Here is an 18,650-nt window from a genome sequence, read left to right on the forward strand (position 1 = left end):
CTAAATGAAATACATTATATCCTTATATATATATATATATATTCCTTTCTATAATAGTATATATATATATATATTCCTTTCTATAATAGTGTCTTCAGAAAACCTTCCTTCTTCATTAAGCACGTTTTGATATGCAAATAATCATGACGATTCAGTAAATATGCAAATCTATGGCGTCACCAGGAGACTTCATGAGCACGCATTTTCCCCTGAAAAAGACCTTGACATGCTCCCGGTAACCCCCACCAAAATAAGGTAGAAAAGTTAAGTCTATTGCGCCACGGTCGTTTTTTTCCTCTGAAACCTCGTATTTCTCGTGGACTGTCCTCCAAAACATTGTCACGTGTGTCCGCTTGTGTGCACTGAAGCAGGGCTCAAAGTGCTCTTATTTGCCTGTCGGGGTATTTTGTCTGCCTTTTTTTTTTTCTTCCAGCCGTGATGTCTGAGGAACATGGCAGCAGATAGGACCCTGCAGACAGACTTGGCAAACCTCACCTGTCCGTAGCCGCTTCTTTGAGCTTTTCTCCACCTGAAGTTGACCGTAACAGAAAACCGTTATCTGGTTTGTGTTCTCCCGCGCTATAAACCCGGTGCTGCCTCGGCAGAACGCGATGCGGTCGCGGTGCGTGCGCGCTTTGTTGCTCGCCTCCTTGGCGCTGCTCTTCTCATCCTCCTTTTCCTCCTCCTCCTCCGGCGCTGAGGTCGTATTCCGCTGTCCGAGCTGTACAGCGGAGCAGCAGGCGGCATGTCCTAAACCCCCGAGCCCATGCACGGAGCTGGTGCGGGAGCCGGGATGCGGCTGCTGTCCCGTGTGCGCGCTGCAGCTCGGAGAGCCGTGCGGGGTTTATACTGCGCGGTGCGGGAGCGGCCTGCGCTGTTCACCGAGCGAGGGCTCCGAGATGCCGCTAGACGAGCTGGTGAAGGGACTCGGGAGCTGCCAGGTCAGAACCGAGAATACGGACACGCACGATGAGCGCGATCTCGAATCCGATTACGGTGAGTTACGCGTGAAGTGCATTAGAAGTGTATGCAAATTGTATGTATGCATAAAGTGTACCTGGTGCACATTCTCACATATGCAAATTTGTAAACAGCTGGTACGACTCAATTCGTATTAAAAAGTTACAAAGGCTGAAGGTAGACGTGGGTTACTTGTCGTCTTTGACGTCTTTCGTGCGAAATCCGACGGCTTGATCGCACCGAGCATGCGCTATACTGGTGTCTAGGCTATATCCATGCTCCTCAAGGTGTATGTGTTATTTTCAGTGTGCTCTACAGGCAGGGGTTTCATGAAATAACGGAAGGCGGAGGTGATTTCAAAAGCCCTAAAGTCTACTTAGACAGTGGGCCTAAGTAGACTCTAAGCAATTGTCCATGAGAACACAAATTGTCTGGGGTGAGAGGCCGAGTGCATTAACCTGTCAGGGGGCCAAAACTGATCATGTCAGTTTGCCCTCAGGGGTCCATAAAACAAAGCCAGTGAGGTCCACAAAAATTATAAAAGCTGTAATAATTGTTACAGCTAGATATTATTTAGTTATTATTATTATTATTATTATTATTATTATTATGCTAATTTACCGGTCAGTTAAAACGAATGGGTTTAATCCAATCCTGAGTTACGTGAAAACAAGTAGAAATAGTATCAACTATGTAATCTATTATGATAAAATGCTAAAAAAAAATTAAAAGCTGTTAATATGATACAAAATGGGTTAATAGAGTTGGGTTACATCAGTGGAATGTTTAGGAATTTAAAAAAAAAGCTCTCATGGCACCCAATAATAAATATAATGATACAAATGTAATGTTCCTAATGTTTAAAAAAAGAAGAAGAAAAAAAGGACCATTTTCATAAAATAAATCTGTGCTTCAATTATAAAACAAATGTAGTTCACCTTGGAAGAAGGCCATTGCTGCAAAAAGAAGACCACTGAAGCTGCTGTTTTTTTTTGTAATATTCCATTTGAATGCTAAAATGATTATTTTGACATTATAAGAGTTCAGCAAACATGTTAAAACATTAAATCGATGTTGCACAAGGTTTTTTGCTGGGTTCAATGTACTTGTCATTACATGCATGTTTACAAAGCTTTGAAAGTTGCTACTGTCTTTTTTAATTACTGCATTAAATCATCCTCTTAGTATTTGGCATAAGTATATGAGTACTTTATCAGATCATGTTGGGGAGTTTGGTTATTTGTTTGGTCATAATCAAATTTATAATGCTTACAGTGCTAGATGTTCAGCAAGATACATTTAAAACATTGGGTTGCTGAAGCTTCTGGTTAGCCACTGGTTGACTGGGAGGCCATTACACTCCACTAAACAAACCATTACCTGTTGAACTGTTGATAGTGGGCTTCTGCCTATTTCTTTGACTGTCTCACGATATCAGACTAGTTAACCACATGACTTTGATTTTAGATTCTTAGAAAGGTCTTTTTTTTAAATAATCACAATAGCTACTCTTTGCCAGAGGCATTTGCTTTGAAACAAATTGGCTGCCATTATCGTAACTTGCCGCTAAATTTCCAGGAAATCAAAGGGAGAGAAAAGCTAATGTAGTTTGGCAACGATTAGCATACTGAACTTTGAGCTTGCTCCAGTCTCTCATGTGAATCTGCCTGGCTGGATTGGTTTGATGTTTCTGCACAAAACATTGTATTTTGTGATGCCCAAGAATTTGAAAACTGGAGCTGCCAAACCACCAGGGGTGAATAATCTGGCCACATCAGATCTGGTGACTCAGATTTGCTGTTACACTGTTTCAGCAATGAAACAGAGTCAAATTTTCACAGAGTTGTGTTCAATAACATCTAATGTCAAATGTTAGCATTATATTCTCTTTTTTTTGTAATTTCACTGCAATTTCAGGTGCCCTGATCTGAAGCAGTGTTTTCTAAAGTTCCGTCTTATGTGCTCTGTTATTAACAGTATATTTAAACTGTGCACTTCAACTAAAGCTTTATCACATCCCTACACTCGCATGGAACATGAGAAAACTGTATGACTAAACCTTAATAGTCATTTTGCAGGTGTCTACTGTAGAATATGGCTTATTCATGCAATGCTTTCAGTGTAGGGTTGCTCAATATCAAACATAATCATGAAAAATTTTGGTCAGTGTACTTTCGTGGCTTCTGCTGGTATACTGTACATTTATAACCATCAATTTAACTTCTTTCTACATGAACGTTTTTTTTTCTAGTTAGAGTCACATCTAGAGGCCTCAGGTTTAGTGCATACCCTGAATCGATCAATACTTGGTAGTGGAAATGATGTAATACTGTTTGTTTCCGTTCCATTCATGGTTTTCAGTAATAAAGTTCACTGGAAAGTCGGGGGAACTAGAAGTTGTAGGCATCAGCTCGAACTGTTCAGGAGACAGAAAGGAGTTTAATGTGTAAATAGTTTTAACTAAATCCCCATTAAGAACCACTTTTCTTGTGTCTCTTGCCTCTCTCACTCTGATATGTCTCAGCTTTAGTTTAGTTCTTGTCTGTAATGCATTTTTTCTGTTTGTATTTCATTTCCTCCATTGAGGCGTGAGTATTCTTGCCTTCAGAGGCCTGAGGGAGTGTGATGTGCTTGGACCCGTTGCCACCCCCCCACACACACCCAAACACACACATATCACTCCAGCACCCCTACAGAGCCTAATTAGAGTGGGGATGCCTCGGGTGGCAGCTGCATGTCGGCACCTGTGACCCCAGAGAGGCTCCTTGTGGCCGACCTTTTTTTTTTTTTTAAATACACGCGCCTGAAGGCAAGGTGAGGGCGTCAAAAGCATCAAGTTTGTCAGCCAGGTGGTGGAAATAAATGCTCGTGCTCATACTCCCTGAGCCCACTACCCTACACAGATTACAGAAGAGAGCAGCATGGTTGAGTTCAAAGCAGCACTCTCAGACTGCCATGTCCAACTTGTCTTTCACCTCATGTTAAAAGACAAACTGATGTGAGGCCATAGGTGGTGTTTACATACATTGAGAGATAGATGAAAAGTTAGACAGATGAACTGTAAACAGATGAGCAGCCTCCATTTAGTGTAAAAAAATATCTCAGGTGAAGAAATATAGCAAGCCTGAAACAGTGTCTGTGTGTGTTCTTAAACACGATGGGTGGTGTTTGGGACCGATCTTGTGTGCATGTTCAGAAACATGAGGTTCATGTGGGAAGAACTGTGATGGATGACTGAAGGTGTGTGTTTGTGTTTTGTAGTTAGTGTTTGTGGTGCTTGGGGCTGTTTGATTCCCAGTTTTGCCATTTTGCCATTTAAAGCAACATTATATGAAAAACATGCTTTTATGACCGCTTTCCACATAAAGAGTATCCACTCTCACATTGTTGGGCATTTTAAGTGGTGTTGCACTTTGAGGTTGTTAGACTTTGCTTGTTCTTTTGCTTGTTTGATGAAAGGGTGAGCCAGTGTATATAACATTCTTTATTTAGACCTGGTGTATATGGCAACCCCTGACCAAAATGTCAGATGCCTAGCCACATGCTAGGTGGGCGTGACAAGGTTGCTGTTGCTCAACAGTTTGTTAAAAGTCTGAACATTGGCAACCTTCAATAGGTAAAATACAGTTGCCATGGTGCCCGAAAGAGATCAACGCCATGTTACAAAATGAATCCAAGTTGCTGATACCATTTGGCTACATCTCCAGGAAAACTCAAAGCTCCTCTGAGGTCTCTAAAGCTGAAACTGTAGGACATATAATTTTCTTATGACTGAATGTTTTTTGTTTTTTTTTTACTTTTTTTTTTTTTACTTTTTTTTTGGAGAACCACTAAAAGCCTTGTGTTTAATCTTTAATATGTAAAAAGAACATCTCCTGAATAAGAGAGGACAATAGTGAAAGGTATGATTTCACTTAAGTTCAAGTTTTTCGTGCTTTGCATGCATGTTGACCCACATTAACACACACGCACATTGGTCTTACTACCCTTGTGAGGACCTTCAGTTGACATAATTATTAATGCAGACATTTGGTCCCCAAACAAGATAGAAAAACATGCCCACACACAGAATATGCACATTATGGGCCTGCAGGCATTTTCCTGTGCACACTGATGTTTGCTGACTCATCATCTCTCCTTCCGGTTAGTTTCTGATTTACAACACAACACTGCTGTCTCACCTTTGCATTTATAATTACAGATAAATCAAAACAGGACAGTGGGTGCTTATTGCTCCTAGGCTGTATGTTTAACAAGAGCAATATGTATTTACTTTTTTTTGTATATTGTATTCTGATTGAATAAAATATCAATATATGCAACTTGAACATTGATAAAATGTAGACAAACAAGAAGTTAGTGACATGTAGAGTGTTTAAGCACCAAACTAGAGATGAATAACCAAGACAAAGTAAACCTTACATTCAAACCTTGCATCTAAGTATTCACCCTCTTGAACATCTATCAATTTTCTAGACCGCTTATCCCACACAGTGTTGCGGGGGAGTCTGGAGCCTATCCCAGGGGACTTGGGGCACAAGGCAGGGGACACCTTGGATGGGGTGCCAACCCATCACAGGGCACAATCGCACACACATTCACACAAAACAAACAATTCAGAGATGCCTGTCAGCCTACTAAGCATGTCTTTGAACTGGGGAAGGAAACTAGAGTACATGGAGGAAACCCCCAAAGCATGCAAACTCCACACACACAGGGCAGAGGTGGGAATCGAACCTCCAACCCTGGAGGTGTGAGGTGCCAAATATTTTGTGACACAAAGGTTAAAAAAGCAGACATTTAGTGGTTTCATAAGTATTTACTTTGCTGGGTCAATACATGGTGTATTCTTTCCATTTATAACAATGTTTTAATGGTGCTCCAAGTTTGCCCTGGAATTGTTTTGATAGCTCCTTGGTCTTTATGATTCTGTTTTTTAAGGCACAGTATATTCTTTAACAAAAGAATTTGGGGCCTTTCATTAACAGGTTTATTGCACTAATTATGTGATATTTCATGGAAACTGGCTGTACCAGAACTAATTTAGGGGTTTCACACCAAGTGGGGTGAAAATCTATGCAAGACACTGTCTTTGGTGGAAGACTTTACTGAGGGGTTGTATTTCCCATTCACAGGTTATCAGATATTAGGTAGGACTTTGGGCTACCCTCAATGTGTTATGCAAGTCCCACTGCACTCTTAGGAATGCTCACCAGTGACTGGCCCTTTTCCAACAGCTAATTTGGAAATTCAGCATGAAGCACAGGCAGTTTGTTCTTCTGACCTATAACTTTAACCATTTACAGTCTGGAATGCACATTTTTTATTTCATTTGTTTTTATATTAAAATGCAAGAAAAGTGTCCATAAATACTTTTCATGCCACTTGACATTTCTTTAAAATCATTTATGAATGCTCTACATTGTATATATGTAGTGTTTCTCTATTTTTTACCCATACCATGTCTGTTTCATGTTTTAAGAAGCAGAAAAATGCAGAATGATCACCAACCGCCACCAGTATGGCCAAGCAGCATGGAATTTTGCTCACAAAACATCTTAATTATCTTAATTGTAGTCTTAAGGCCTAGACAGTCTTATATTTTACATCTGAGTTATAAGCTGTGGCATAATGTCAGAAGTATGTTAGCCACAGCAGGAGAGCTTCCTGGACATATGTGGCAACATCACTACACTTCCTCACTTCCTTTCACATGAAGACAAAAAGTGAAAGCAGGGTAACTGAGTTAGTTCTATAGGCAGTGATGGAATATATTTTCTACAATTATTTATTTGGAACATGTTTTGTAAAACCGGCAAATAATACTCCCACTATAAGGTGTCACATGGAAGAGGATGTGTTCCCTTTTGTGTCTGGTTCATCTCTAGGATTTTTCCCCATGTCATCTCAGGGAGATATTCCTTGCCACTGTTGCCCTGGCTTGCTCATTAAGGATATAAATCAACATCCAAGATTTTTATAGAGCTGCATTATGACAATGTCTACTGTTGAGCATGCCATACAAATACAGTTGAATTGAATTTAACTAAGCATGCTTATACAACATCTTTAAACATGAGAACTGATGCATTTTAAATTGTTGTTTCTATTTTTTTTCTTTACTTGCCAGCTTTTTCATTAACTCTATTGGAAATATACTACACTAACCACCACAGATATCGAAGGCAAAACTTTGCATAATGCAATATTGTACTGTAAATTCAAACTCAGATGCTGCAATGTGCATCATGTTAAAACAATACTGAAGTCCAGTGGCTGAGATAAATTGTAAATTTCCTAAGTATCTTTAGGATAATACACACACTGAAACTGTTCCAAGAGAATATCTTCCCCAGGCAGAGGCTCAGTTCCACCAGAGAAAGGAAATTGTATTACACTGTACACTTGTATTTGGTGCCTGCATATGTACTGTGGATCAAGAACTGAAAGATCCAGCCTAGCCCACACACTGAGTGGAATAAGGAAAGAAATAAATACAGAAGAAGGGACTTTGAGGAGGAAGTGTTGCTGGGACTGACCCAGGAATGTGATCAAGGAGAGGGGATGCTTTAGTGTCTACGTAACTGCAGGTGTCCACCACAAAGCACACCCACCAGCAATTTCTGAAATGAGGCAAGCTCTGGAAAAGTTGCCCAGCAGTTTCTGGACTCTATTCTTAGGCCTGCTGCTCATGACCTGGCATGAAATTGAAGACTGAAGCAGCTATGGCTAGACAATGCACAGAGTGGTCATCCTCCTTGAGCTGTATCAGACCCAGTGCTCGGGCCTGTGCTGATGTCAAGCCAGCCACTGTTTTAGCACCCAGAACTGGGCACATGGCCTACGGGTGCTACTCTCCATGGCACCCATTCCTCCAACTGTGAACACTACAGAAAATTATGAGATCATACAGCCAAGTAATGTTAGTGAGCTAGCCAAACAGCCACTGAATGTCCCACCCACAGTAGAATTGACATTTACTGAGAGTGACATTCCCCAGTGTAGTCCCTCAAGGGAGTGCTCTGAATGCCAGGACAAACAGAAAGGAGGAAGGGATCATTTGATGGAAATGATGGTAATTGCACCATGATAGTACCCTGATTATAGAGGACAAAAATAAGCATGCACATGTGACCTGCCGCTGGCTGCAATGGACCAAGAATGAGGTCATACACATATGGGATCATAAAACAGACTTGTACCTCCTGTATTGGGATAGTAGAACCATATTAAAATGGTAAATGGTGCACTTATATAGCACTTTTATCCAAAGCGCTTTACACTGTGTCTCATTCACCCATTCACACACACACAGCAATGGAAGCAGAGCTGCCATGCAAGGTGCTAACTTGTCATCGGGAGCAACTTGGGGTTCAGTGTCTTGCCCAAGGACACTTAGGCATGTGGAGTCATGTGGGCCGGGAATCGAACCGCCAACTCTACGATTAGTGGACAACCCACTCTACCATCTGAGCCACAGCCGTCCCATTATATATGTGTGTGTGTGTGTGTGTGTGTGATAGGAGTAGATGTTTGTAAGTAGGAGATGTAACTGTGAGTATACCTTTTTATCAAGACTAGCAAGATATGGTTTCTGAAAATAACCATCTCTCTTTCATATGCCTTGAAAATACTCAGGACTCTTCTAACTATAAATTGTTCATTAGAAAAAGAAAGCTATTCTTTTTTGAAAGTAATTGATGTGTTGTAATAGCTTGGAGTGTACTAGTACTTGTAGTGATCCAAACAACCACAATCATCTCAAACCATCTCAAACAACCACAACCCCAAATCCTCAGCTGTGATCATTTAATTATGAGCAGTTGAAACACCCACAAATTCCAGTACCTTTCATACTACTGTCCAGTTGTTATGGAGGTAGGCTGCCGGCTCAGACATTTTTTAGTTCAAATAATGACTTTGTGAGGCACGGTGGCACAATGTGTAGCATTACTGACGTGCAGCTCCAGGGTCTTGGGTTCAGTCCTGAGCTTGGATTACTATCTGTGCTGAGTACATGTTGTCCCTGTGTTCACATATGTTACCTCCAGGATTTCTTGTTTCTTCCCGCTGTCCAGAATCATGCAGGTAGGCAGATCGACTATGCTAAATTGCCCCTAGATGTGAATGAGTTTGTGAATGATACCTTGAGATGGACTTGCTTTCCATTCTGGGTGAATTGTCCCTCTTGATCCCAGTGTTACTGGGATAGGCTCCAGATTCACAGCAATCCTGACTGGGATAATGCAATAACTGAACGTGGGTGAGTGAGAATAATCACTTTTCTAAATTGCCTTGCCCGGTTTTGAAGGCTGAGAAAGCCCCTCTTTATTTGTCATCATGACATGGATGTTAACTTTTAACCTACCTAACTCTGATAAAAAAAAAAAATTAAAAAAAAAAAGCTTCCACATCATTGTTAGTTTTGGAACCACCATATTCTCACATAACTTTTCTAGCATATTCTCATGAGACATTTGTATGAATTTGAGCAAATGAGGACAATGTATATGGAGTCATAAGTTACAAACTTTAGCCTTGCCCCTAACCCTTATTTTAGACTTCATACCTTTTTGTACAACTTAAGGCACTGTATGTGCTTTTTTTATGACTTTTCAATTGTGAAGCCATGTTGGACTGTTTGATTGTTTGTTTACCTGGAATGTATAAGCAGCATTTTTTCTTTACTTCTGTTAGGAGAGCTATATGCCACGAGGCCTCCGATCCTGAGGAAGCCAGTCAAAGATGCTAACTACTGGCACATGAGGGAGACTATGTTCAAGCATCACCAGAATGAGCAGAAGGCCAGGATGATGAACCGTGTGGATGAGCCCAAAATCCCTCGACCCAGAATGGTAAGATTCTGTCAGGGTTGGTGGTGCACATCTCTGGTCATGATCTCTGACACTACAGTACTCAAATCTCAGCTATCCAGCCTTAGTGGAGCATGGCCACAGGGGTGCTACAGGGTGGCAGCTGTGATCTTTAAGTGACTAGAGAGTAAATTAGCCTTGTTATTATAAAGTAATTCATGCAGACTTACTGAATTATGTAGTAATTAAAAGGATAAGGTTGAGAGAACAGGTGGCGGAGGTTTCTCCACATGGTGGCTAGGCTTACTATCCATTATAGGATGAGCACTTGACAATCTGGGAGAGCTTCAGAATAGAGACACTGCTCCAGTTGATCAGCATAAAGTGTCTTAATAAGGTATTGGGCCAATACAAGTCACCAGAACAGCTTTAAAGCACTTTGGCATAGATTATATAAGTCTCTGGATTTGTACTGAAAATATGAAAACCATTCTTCCTAAAGATATTTCTGCAGTTGATGTTTTGATGTTGTTAGGAGAGAGCTCCATCTAACACCTCACTCCAAATTCTCCCATAGGTGTTCAGTTAGGTTGACATCTGGTAACATTTTTTTTTAAATTTGTCTATTTTTATTGTGGAAATTTGGACAAAATCTATAGAGCAACTATGAAGCAAGTACAATAATGCCGTTATGTAGCCAATCATTGTGTATTTTGCAATTTCAACCTTGTCTTATATGTACTCAGGTCTCTGTGCCACCTCATGTCTAATAATCTGGACACACCACTGGATTCTAGTGGCACAGACTGGTGGAGCAGTTCATTCAAAAGCCCACACTGATCTTGGCTAACGTTGTGTTTAGTACAGCAGTGCCATCTTCTGGTTATCACACTAATATACACCACAACACACCTAAAAGTTTAATAGTCTGATAAATAATACATACAATTATATGATGCTTTGTACTGGATTCATTGTCTGTGTGAAGAATACATTTAAGAGATCACATTGAAGAGGTTAACAGATGAGCACTGGACAATTCAGGTTCAGTTAGAGCAGCTGTATATGCTCTTTAGATAGCTAAGTTGGCAGAAATGGTGTTGTCTGTAAAATGTTTTTTTTTTTTTTTGGGGGGGGGGGGGGGGGGGGGGTTCAACAATACTCACCTACTGGTGACAGCAGACAGTGACAAATGCTTGGCATCTTTGGTGAATTTATATGAGCTATCCCTTATCACACTGGTATTTCTGCAACTTACTCTTATCACATTTGGCCATCGCATATATCTACAGCAAGTTAATTAACTTTTCTTGGAAATGCCCTACCTGGATCTTCTAAGCCTCCAGCCAGCTGACCGCTGCTGCATGACTTCATTCTAAAACATTCTCAATCTACCATTGCTGTTCTCTGGCCATACCCAGGTTGTTTGAGCAATTTCATACACAATCTTTTATTTGTGCGTTTTTTTTTTTTCATTTCAAATGGTTATTTGGCCAAGAGGACCCTCTCCCACTGTTTAGTTTGAATTACGACAAAGTTCAGCACATTGGAATTTTTTTCCTGGAAAGTTATTATTATTATTATTATTATTATTATTATTATTATTATTACAATAAATCATTTCTCATGAATCAAGTTTGCAGCTGCCAATTCTGCACCCACAAATCATAGCCATTATGAGATCTTTCTGACCTGAAAACAACAACAAAAAAACAACAACAGAAAACAATGCTATACTTAGCCAAATTTTCCCCTTCAGTTAACTCTGTGTATGATGACTATTAAACAAGAACTGTCCAAGCAAAAAGACATGCAATGAGAGCATTAGAGGACAACAGCAGAGACAACAATTACTAGTGTGAATGTACAAGGGAGAAACCAGGGAATCCAGAAACCTGGAGCTGGCTTTAGTATGAAGGAAAGATTGAGAAATTGCTCATGTTCATCCAGTACTGCAACAAACAGCAGAAACCCTATGAATTTGTCAAATTGATACCCTCTTATCCTCGGCCAAGCAACAGGCAGCCAGAATAAGAGACCGAAAAAGAGAGCGAGAGAGAGTAAGTAAGTAAGTAAGTAATAGATAGGTGCCTTTCCTTGTGATGGAAGAGAGAGAAAAAGGAGTGAAAGGAAAAAAGGTTAGTGAGAGATGAATATCGGCTATGTTTCATGAAGCTGCCGAACTGGTTCTTATCTTGCTTTTTCTCTTGTCTGCTCTGTGTGTGTGTGTGTGTGTGTGTGTGTGTGCGTGTGTGTGTGTGTGTGTGTGTGTGTTTCTGGCTGAACAGAGTCAATGTCAACAGCAGCTGGATAAGGTGCTGGAAGAGATCTCTAAAATGACCTTCCATGACAACAAGGGACACCTGGAGAACCTGTATGAACTAACGTTTCCCAACTGTGACAGTAACGGACAGTATAATGTAAAACAGGTACGTCATAAGTAACATGAATTTATTATTGGGATGTATTCCTGACCTAGCTGGTGGAGCTTCATTGTTTTACCCATGTTACACCAGGAGTCATCGATTATGGAACATCTGACTCTATAGTCCAAGTCACCAAACAGAGTTTTTAAAGAAAAGTCTGTGCAGGTTGCATAGTAAAACATTTAGCTTTACACTTTATGTTTATTCATTTTGCATTTGAGACATTATACAGTCCAAGCAAAAATCTCTATTCATGAGTAGAGTATTGGATTTACATTTATTTAAAGTGATTTGAGACAGGATATGTTCCAAGCATGCAACTGAGCAGTTAAGAGTTGCGGGCCTTGCTCTAGGGCCCAATAGTTGTTCAATTACTCTCCTGGGACATTAAGCAACAAGAAATAAAATCAAGTGATGGCATCCCCAAGGCTGTCAATGCTTTAAACAGTCAGGACAGAAAAGGCATGCACAGTTATCAACACAACATCTTGCAATCAAACATGAAGCAATATATAACCTCTCATCCACACTGGTTGCATAGTCTGCTCTAAAATGAACTGGTATAACATGGGGATTAGGATAATTGGAAAAACACTTCTGAAAAAGAAATGCTTCCAAACTTTCGGAAGTAATGGTTTTCTTTCAAAGCAGTGACAAAGTCAAAGCTGCAAGTTACAAGGTCATAAACATGTTTGCTTACTGACTGTCTCCAGCTTGTGGGACGTTAGACACTTATGTTTTGCAGTTGCACTCTTTTGTTTTTTACCTCTCCATCTCTTGCATGTCCTTGACTTAGACCCACTTATTTTTAGAGCCAAAACAATGATATGTGCAATCTTTCTTAGCACAGTCACACATAGCATTACACGAAAGAGGTAAAACAAGGCCAACTTTGCCTGGTACAAATAAAATGATTGGCTTGTTTTGATGCAAAAGCTCAGTTTTCCCAGGGCTCAGAAAACTTTACCTCTCCACCCTAAATTGTTCTGTAAAACATCTTGTTCCTTGTGTAATTAATGTAACTGTCAGGGCTTTGTTCTTTCTCACTGAAGGAATAAATTGGAAAGTCTGTTTTCTTGCATGTTTTTTCGGGGTCCCTGTTTAAGCTGTGTCCGATTCAATTATGACCTCATTTTGGGAGTGCTCAGTGGGGGGTCAGAGAGCCATGCTGTGACCAGTGAGGCGGGTACTGTCCTTGCTGGGGTTTGACTCCACCCTCCGCATCTCTCTTCTCACACTGTACTGAGCACTTCATTAACTCTAGAAACACCACCCCTGCCCTTACCCTCTCTTCCTATCTCTTTGTTTTCCAGTGCCACATGTCCACCCATGGGCAAAGGGGTGAATGCTGGTGCGTGAACCCCCACACTGGTATCCAGATTCCCTCCTCCATCAGAGTGAGGGGTGACCCCAACTGCAGCCAGTACTATGGCGGAACCGAGCTCAAGTCCACTACCAGCCTGTACAAATAGATGTGGATAAGTGGAGTGACAGAACAACGAGAGACAAAGCTAGAGAGACAAGTGTGCAAGCATATATTCCTGTGTCTGTATGTGGAAATATTTCAGACCCGTTATGATTTGCATTTTAATCTCATGAAATAACAGAATATATGCAGATATATGCTAAATTTAATGACCGTGTTTAGACTGGTGTTGTGTCCTCTTATTATAGCCTGTACTTTAACACAGTAAGTCTAAACAGGCTCTTCTCATCCTGTGACTAACTTTTAGTGTAGCTGCAGTACAAATCCCAGTATGTAACAGTTCGTGCAGCTTCCTCTATTTGGTCCCATTCCCAACTTCCTTTTAGAGCCAGGCTAACATAAGCTACAACCACTCCTGTGCTGCTGCTTTTCTAACACTAAACATGCACCAAAGTAGGAATGCTAATGTATACTTTTAAGCAGTGTCCTGCAAACAATGTACTTTATTTGCATGGATTTGTTTTCTATGTTTGTCCCTCCTTTTTGAGGTCGTTCCTTGTGCACGGACACCATCAGTGCTGTTTACTTGTATTCAAAACCGCCTCCTCTCTTTGACTCACCCTACCAAACCATGTGGAGCTGCATTCTCTGTACTGGCCTTGTCTAGTGTCTGCGGGGTATCCACAGGGTTACTCAGTGCGCAGTTGTGTGTGTATATTTGTGTGTAGCGGAGTGCAGCCAATGTCGGCAGCTAATAGACTTCTCCCCCTTTTCTCTCCATCCAGTCATATGGGGGGAAAATACGGGTGGAGCAGTAGGTTTGGAGCAAAACTGGTTACTAATGATGTGCTGACAGAGGTCAAGATTAGGACACAAAGCTGACACTGACAAATGCAATATTAAGTGGGTTAAGTACCAATAAATATAGACACACTTTTGCAAATATATGCCTGTAATGCAGATGGGCTGTACTTTTTGCTATTTCACATTTCCCATGGTGAAGATTTACTGGTTGGTTTAGGGGGGTCTTAAGATGTGTGAAAGGATGTCAATTGGTGCACAGGTTGAGGGGGGCTGCTAAGCTTGCCGTGTCAGGAGCTTTCCCACCTGGTGTGATTCGTTTAGTGTAAATGTTGCACTCTAGGGCAGTGATCGTCCTTGAAAGCTATAGTTAAATTTAATTTGGTCTGTGAAGTACGATCATGCTTGTCTGTCTGTCTTTCCATCTTTGTCTCTGTTGTTCTCCCTTTCATTTTCTCTCTCTCTGAGTGTAGCATTGGGCAGATTAAATAGACAGGATCCATAAATAGCAGCTGAGATTAAGCTGATCGATTGTAAACAAATGGTGTGTAGGCCCAAGAGCTCAGCTAAAAACTGTTCTACTCTGTTTGGAGACTTCTGTGAGCTTTGCCTCTCAGATAACATATTAACCTTCAATAGCTCACATGGTATTACCATGTCCAGCTCGCCTTTAAAATTAGCTTTCATGGATTTTCTTTTTTAGATTGTATTATGGTGCTACAGCCTGGCTCTCCTATACCCTGCTCCCCCATGTGGGGTTTTGGGGCCAGCACATAGGCTGCTGAGACTCTGGCTATGAATTTTCCATTTGGGCTGGCTTCCAAAATAGATTACTGCGTCCCCTCTGGTGGTACAGTAAATTTTATGGTAGTTTGAGTCTGACCTAGTTTGAAAACAAAGCAAAACCAATTCCTGTGGTTTTTTGAGCATATTGATTTGCCAGAGCTGTGCTGAAGGAGTGAAAGAATTTGGTTGTGTGTGTGCGCATCGGGGGTTGCTGTGCCATGCCTGTAGCCAGAGGACAGAGGGAAGTGGTGTTTGCCATCTGCTACAGTGTAAAAATGTCAGACCTGCGTGCTGTTTGGATGGTCTCGAACAGGCGACACAAAGAATTTCTTAAGCAAATCCTACACAGCACACAATGTACTAGTCTCACACACTTTCACTTTTTAAATTTTTCTTGTTGTTGTTGCATTGCATTCCAACAATTATCGGAAGGCTCACCAGCATCAGATAGTAAAGTTTACTGGTGACCACTAACACAGCATGCTTCGTGTATCTTTTCTCATTGGAATTAAAGTGCCTGCTTGCAATTCAAAAAAGGATTGTGAAAGCCATAAATGCATGCCAACCAACAAAGATATTTTTAAAGGCCTGTAATAAATGACAATATGATTAAACATGTTACTTTCAGCCCTCTTGTTGTGTTTCTTTCATTAAATTTTATATAAAAAGGGCACAACATACTAAAAGTGAGTTGTTTATTTTGTTTGAGCTCTTCCATAGAGACAGCACTCATTGTGGTTGAACTGTACATTGTATGTGTTGGGTTGGCTGCCATGACATTGGCAGAAAACTACCCCAAGGGATTTTTTTTTCCCTTAAAAAAAGTGATTTGCAAGACGAAAACAATTCTTGAAAACAGTCAAAAAGGAAACACTGGCTTCTTTTTAGTAAATGTACCATTTTAAGAAAAAAATAATGTAATTTTGAATTTGATGGCCACAACACGTCTCAAAAAAGTTGGGACGTGGGCAACAAAAGCCTGGAAAAGTAAGTGTTACATATGGGTTTAAACATATGGGTTTATGAGATTTGCAAATCATTGTATTCTGTTTTTATTTACATTTTACAGTGTCCCAACTTTTTTTAGAATTGGAGTTCTACTACTACTACTACTACTACTACTAGTACTACTACTAATAATAATAATAATGCCAACGTTGCTGTCTCACAACTCCAGGTTTCCTAGTTTGATCCTGACTTTAAGTTATTATCTATGTGTAGTTTCGCATATTCTCTGTGTTGAGTTTCATGTGGGTTGCCTCTGGGTTGGTGAATGTGCATGCGTGGTGCCCTACGATGGACTGGCATCTCATCCTGGATGAATTCTCCTGCCTTGCACCTAGTGTTACCTGATAAACTCTGGATCCACCATGACCCTGACTGGGATGAAGTGGTAACTGAAGACGAATGAATGAGTGAATGAATAAATAATAGTAATCACAATAATTATAATACCTTGAGTGTATAAAGTAGTGGTTCTCAAATGTTTTGTAGGCATGGATTTGTAACCTTCTAGAGTAAAAGAATTTCTAAGGCTCTATGACCACAGCACAGGTTTTTTTAAATTTTTTTTTTTTTAGAACAAGGCAAATTCATCCATCCATCCATCCATCCATCCATCCGTTTATTATCCTACACAGGGTCACAGGGAGTCTGGAGCCTATTCCAGGGGACTCGAGGCACAAGGTGGGGGTCACCCTGAATGGGGTGCCAACCCATCGCAGGGCACAATCGCACACAGACTCACATTCACACACTTTCGACAATTTAGAGATGCCGATCAGCCTACAGTGCAAGTCTTTGGACTGGGGGAGAAAACCGGAGTACCTGGAGGAAACCCCCAAAGCACGGGGACAACACTGAAACTCCACACGCACAGGATAGAGGCAAGAACCCTGGAGTGGTATTCACACCACTTCCTAATTTGAATTATAAAGTATGGTTATATTAAATTTAACATTATTTACTGCATACTTATTTTTTTTAGTCTTAGTTTAACCCCTTTCTTTCAAGTGACCAGTCAGTTAGGCTTATGGGTATAATAATGAAATGAAACCATAACAACTTTCACACTACTTGATACTAATCTTCACCACTGGCATGTGATTTTAAAAAATCAAGGAACCCAGTGGATATACATCACAGACCTCTGAGTGTCCCCAGAGCACCCTTTGAGATGGTACATAAAATATGGCATTTAATTAATTATTATTATGATTTCATGCAAGTTGTCTATTAAACTGTATGCACAAATTACAAATATCTGTGATAATCATTCCTTAAGGTATGGCTTATAATGGCACATGCAGTCATACATAGCTATTGGCCTAATTAAGTAATAAAAGGGGCACAGATGCTTTGAAGTCTAATGTGCAGTTGTTAGATTATTTGAAGGCAACTGTAATTGTCATGTTTACTGACTCACAAATCAAATCCCCTGCACATGTTTTGCTGAATCTGCTTCCTTGATCTGACTCTCTTGAAAGAATACTAGCCCATCTTAGCACAAGCAGATGACTCACATCTGGATACCTACTTAATGATTATGCCTTCCACTTATTACAGTAAGAATTTCTGTGGAATTAAAGTAAAATAAAAACTTGTAAAAAAAAAATAAAAAAAAAATATTCACAACAGAGACACAGGCGATACCCTCAACATTGTAGTCACCACCCCAGTGTTTTATGTTTAGCAAATGTTTCTGTGTTAGCTTGATATTTGTCCCTCATTGTCACCACTGACCTAGATGGCTATGGCTCATACTGAAGCCATCACTGAAGCCATGTGGCATGTTTATGCACACTTGCTCTGATACACTTGCCCTGTAAGGTGGTATTTCTGCAATATACCCCTGCAGAATCTCTCTCTGATGTTGGATACCTCCATAATTTGAATTCTGAGTTGTTTCACTGTGTTGGTCTGTTTCCCCCTTGAAGTTGGGGCTCATATTAAATGACTTCCTAGTTCCTCTGCAGCCTTTTTTGACACTGTTGGAAACAAGGTGACTAAACTTAGGGCAGGCCTTTAATATGAAGTCTGCATTTGAAACAAACCTACAATCTGCAATGTTTTATCTCTGAACAATAAGCAAATCTTTAAACAATAACTTTAATGATCTTGTGTTAAATGATTGATACGTCAGGACACTTGAATGCTAAGGCATACTAGCATGCACATTCATATATATGCTAAGGCATACTAGCATGCACACACACACACACACACACACACATATACACACACATATATGTGTGTGTGTGTGTGTGTGTGTATATATACATATATATATATATATATATATATATATATATATATATATATATATATATATATATATATATATATATATATATATATATAGTTCCATTTTGAATTAACAGATGTCACAGAATTTAGACAAAGTTTTCAATGATAAGAAGAAAGAGTGGTGCACAAGAG

General features: G+C 40.2%; 1 protein-coding gene across 1 annotated transcript; it reads left to right on the top strand.

Annotated features, from left to right (window-relative positions):
• Positions 1-345: 345 nt before the first annotated feature.
• igfbp2b (insulin-like growth factor binding protein 2b) lies at positions 346-15,839 on the top strand. The gene is made up of 4 exons (XM_017469925.3): positions 346-996; positions 9,658-9,815; positions 12,062-12,202; positions 13,513-15,839. The coding sequence occupies exons 1-4, from the start codon at positions 612-614 to the stop codon at positions 13,669-13,671; spliced, it is 843 nt and encodes a 280-aa protein (XP_017325414.1). The 5' UTR covers positions 346-611; the 3' UTR covers positions 13,672-15,839.
• Positions 15,840-18,650: the final 2,811 nt, after the last annotated feature.

The sequence above is a fragment of the Ictalurus punctatus genome, chromosome 6 (genome assembly GCF_001660625.3).
Source record: "Ictalurus punctatus breed USDA103 chromosome 6, Coco_2.0, whole genome shotgun sequence".
Taxonomy (NCBI): domain Eukaryota; kingdom Metazoa; phylum Chordata; class Actinopteri; order Siluriformes; family Ictaluridae; genus Ictalurus; species Ictalurus punctatus.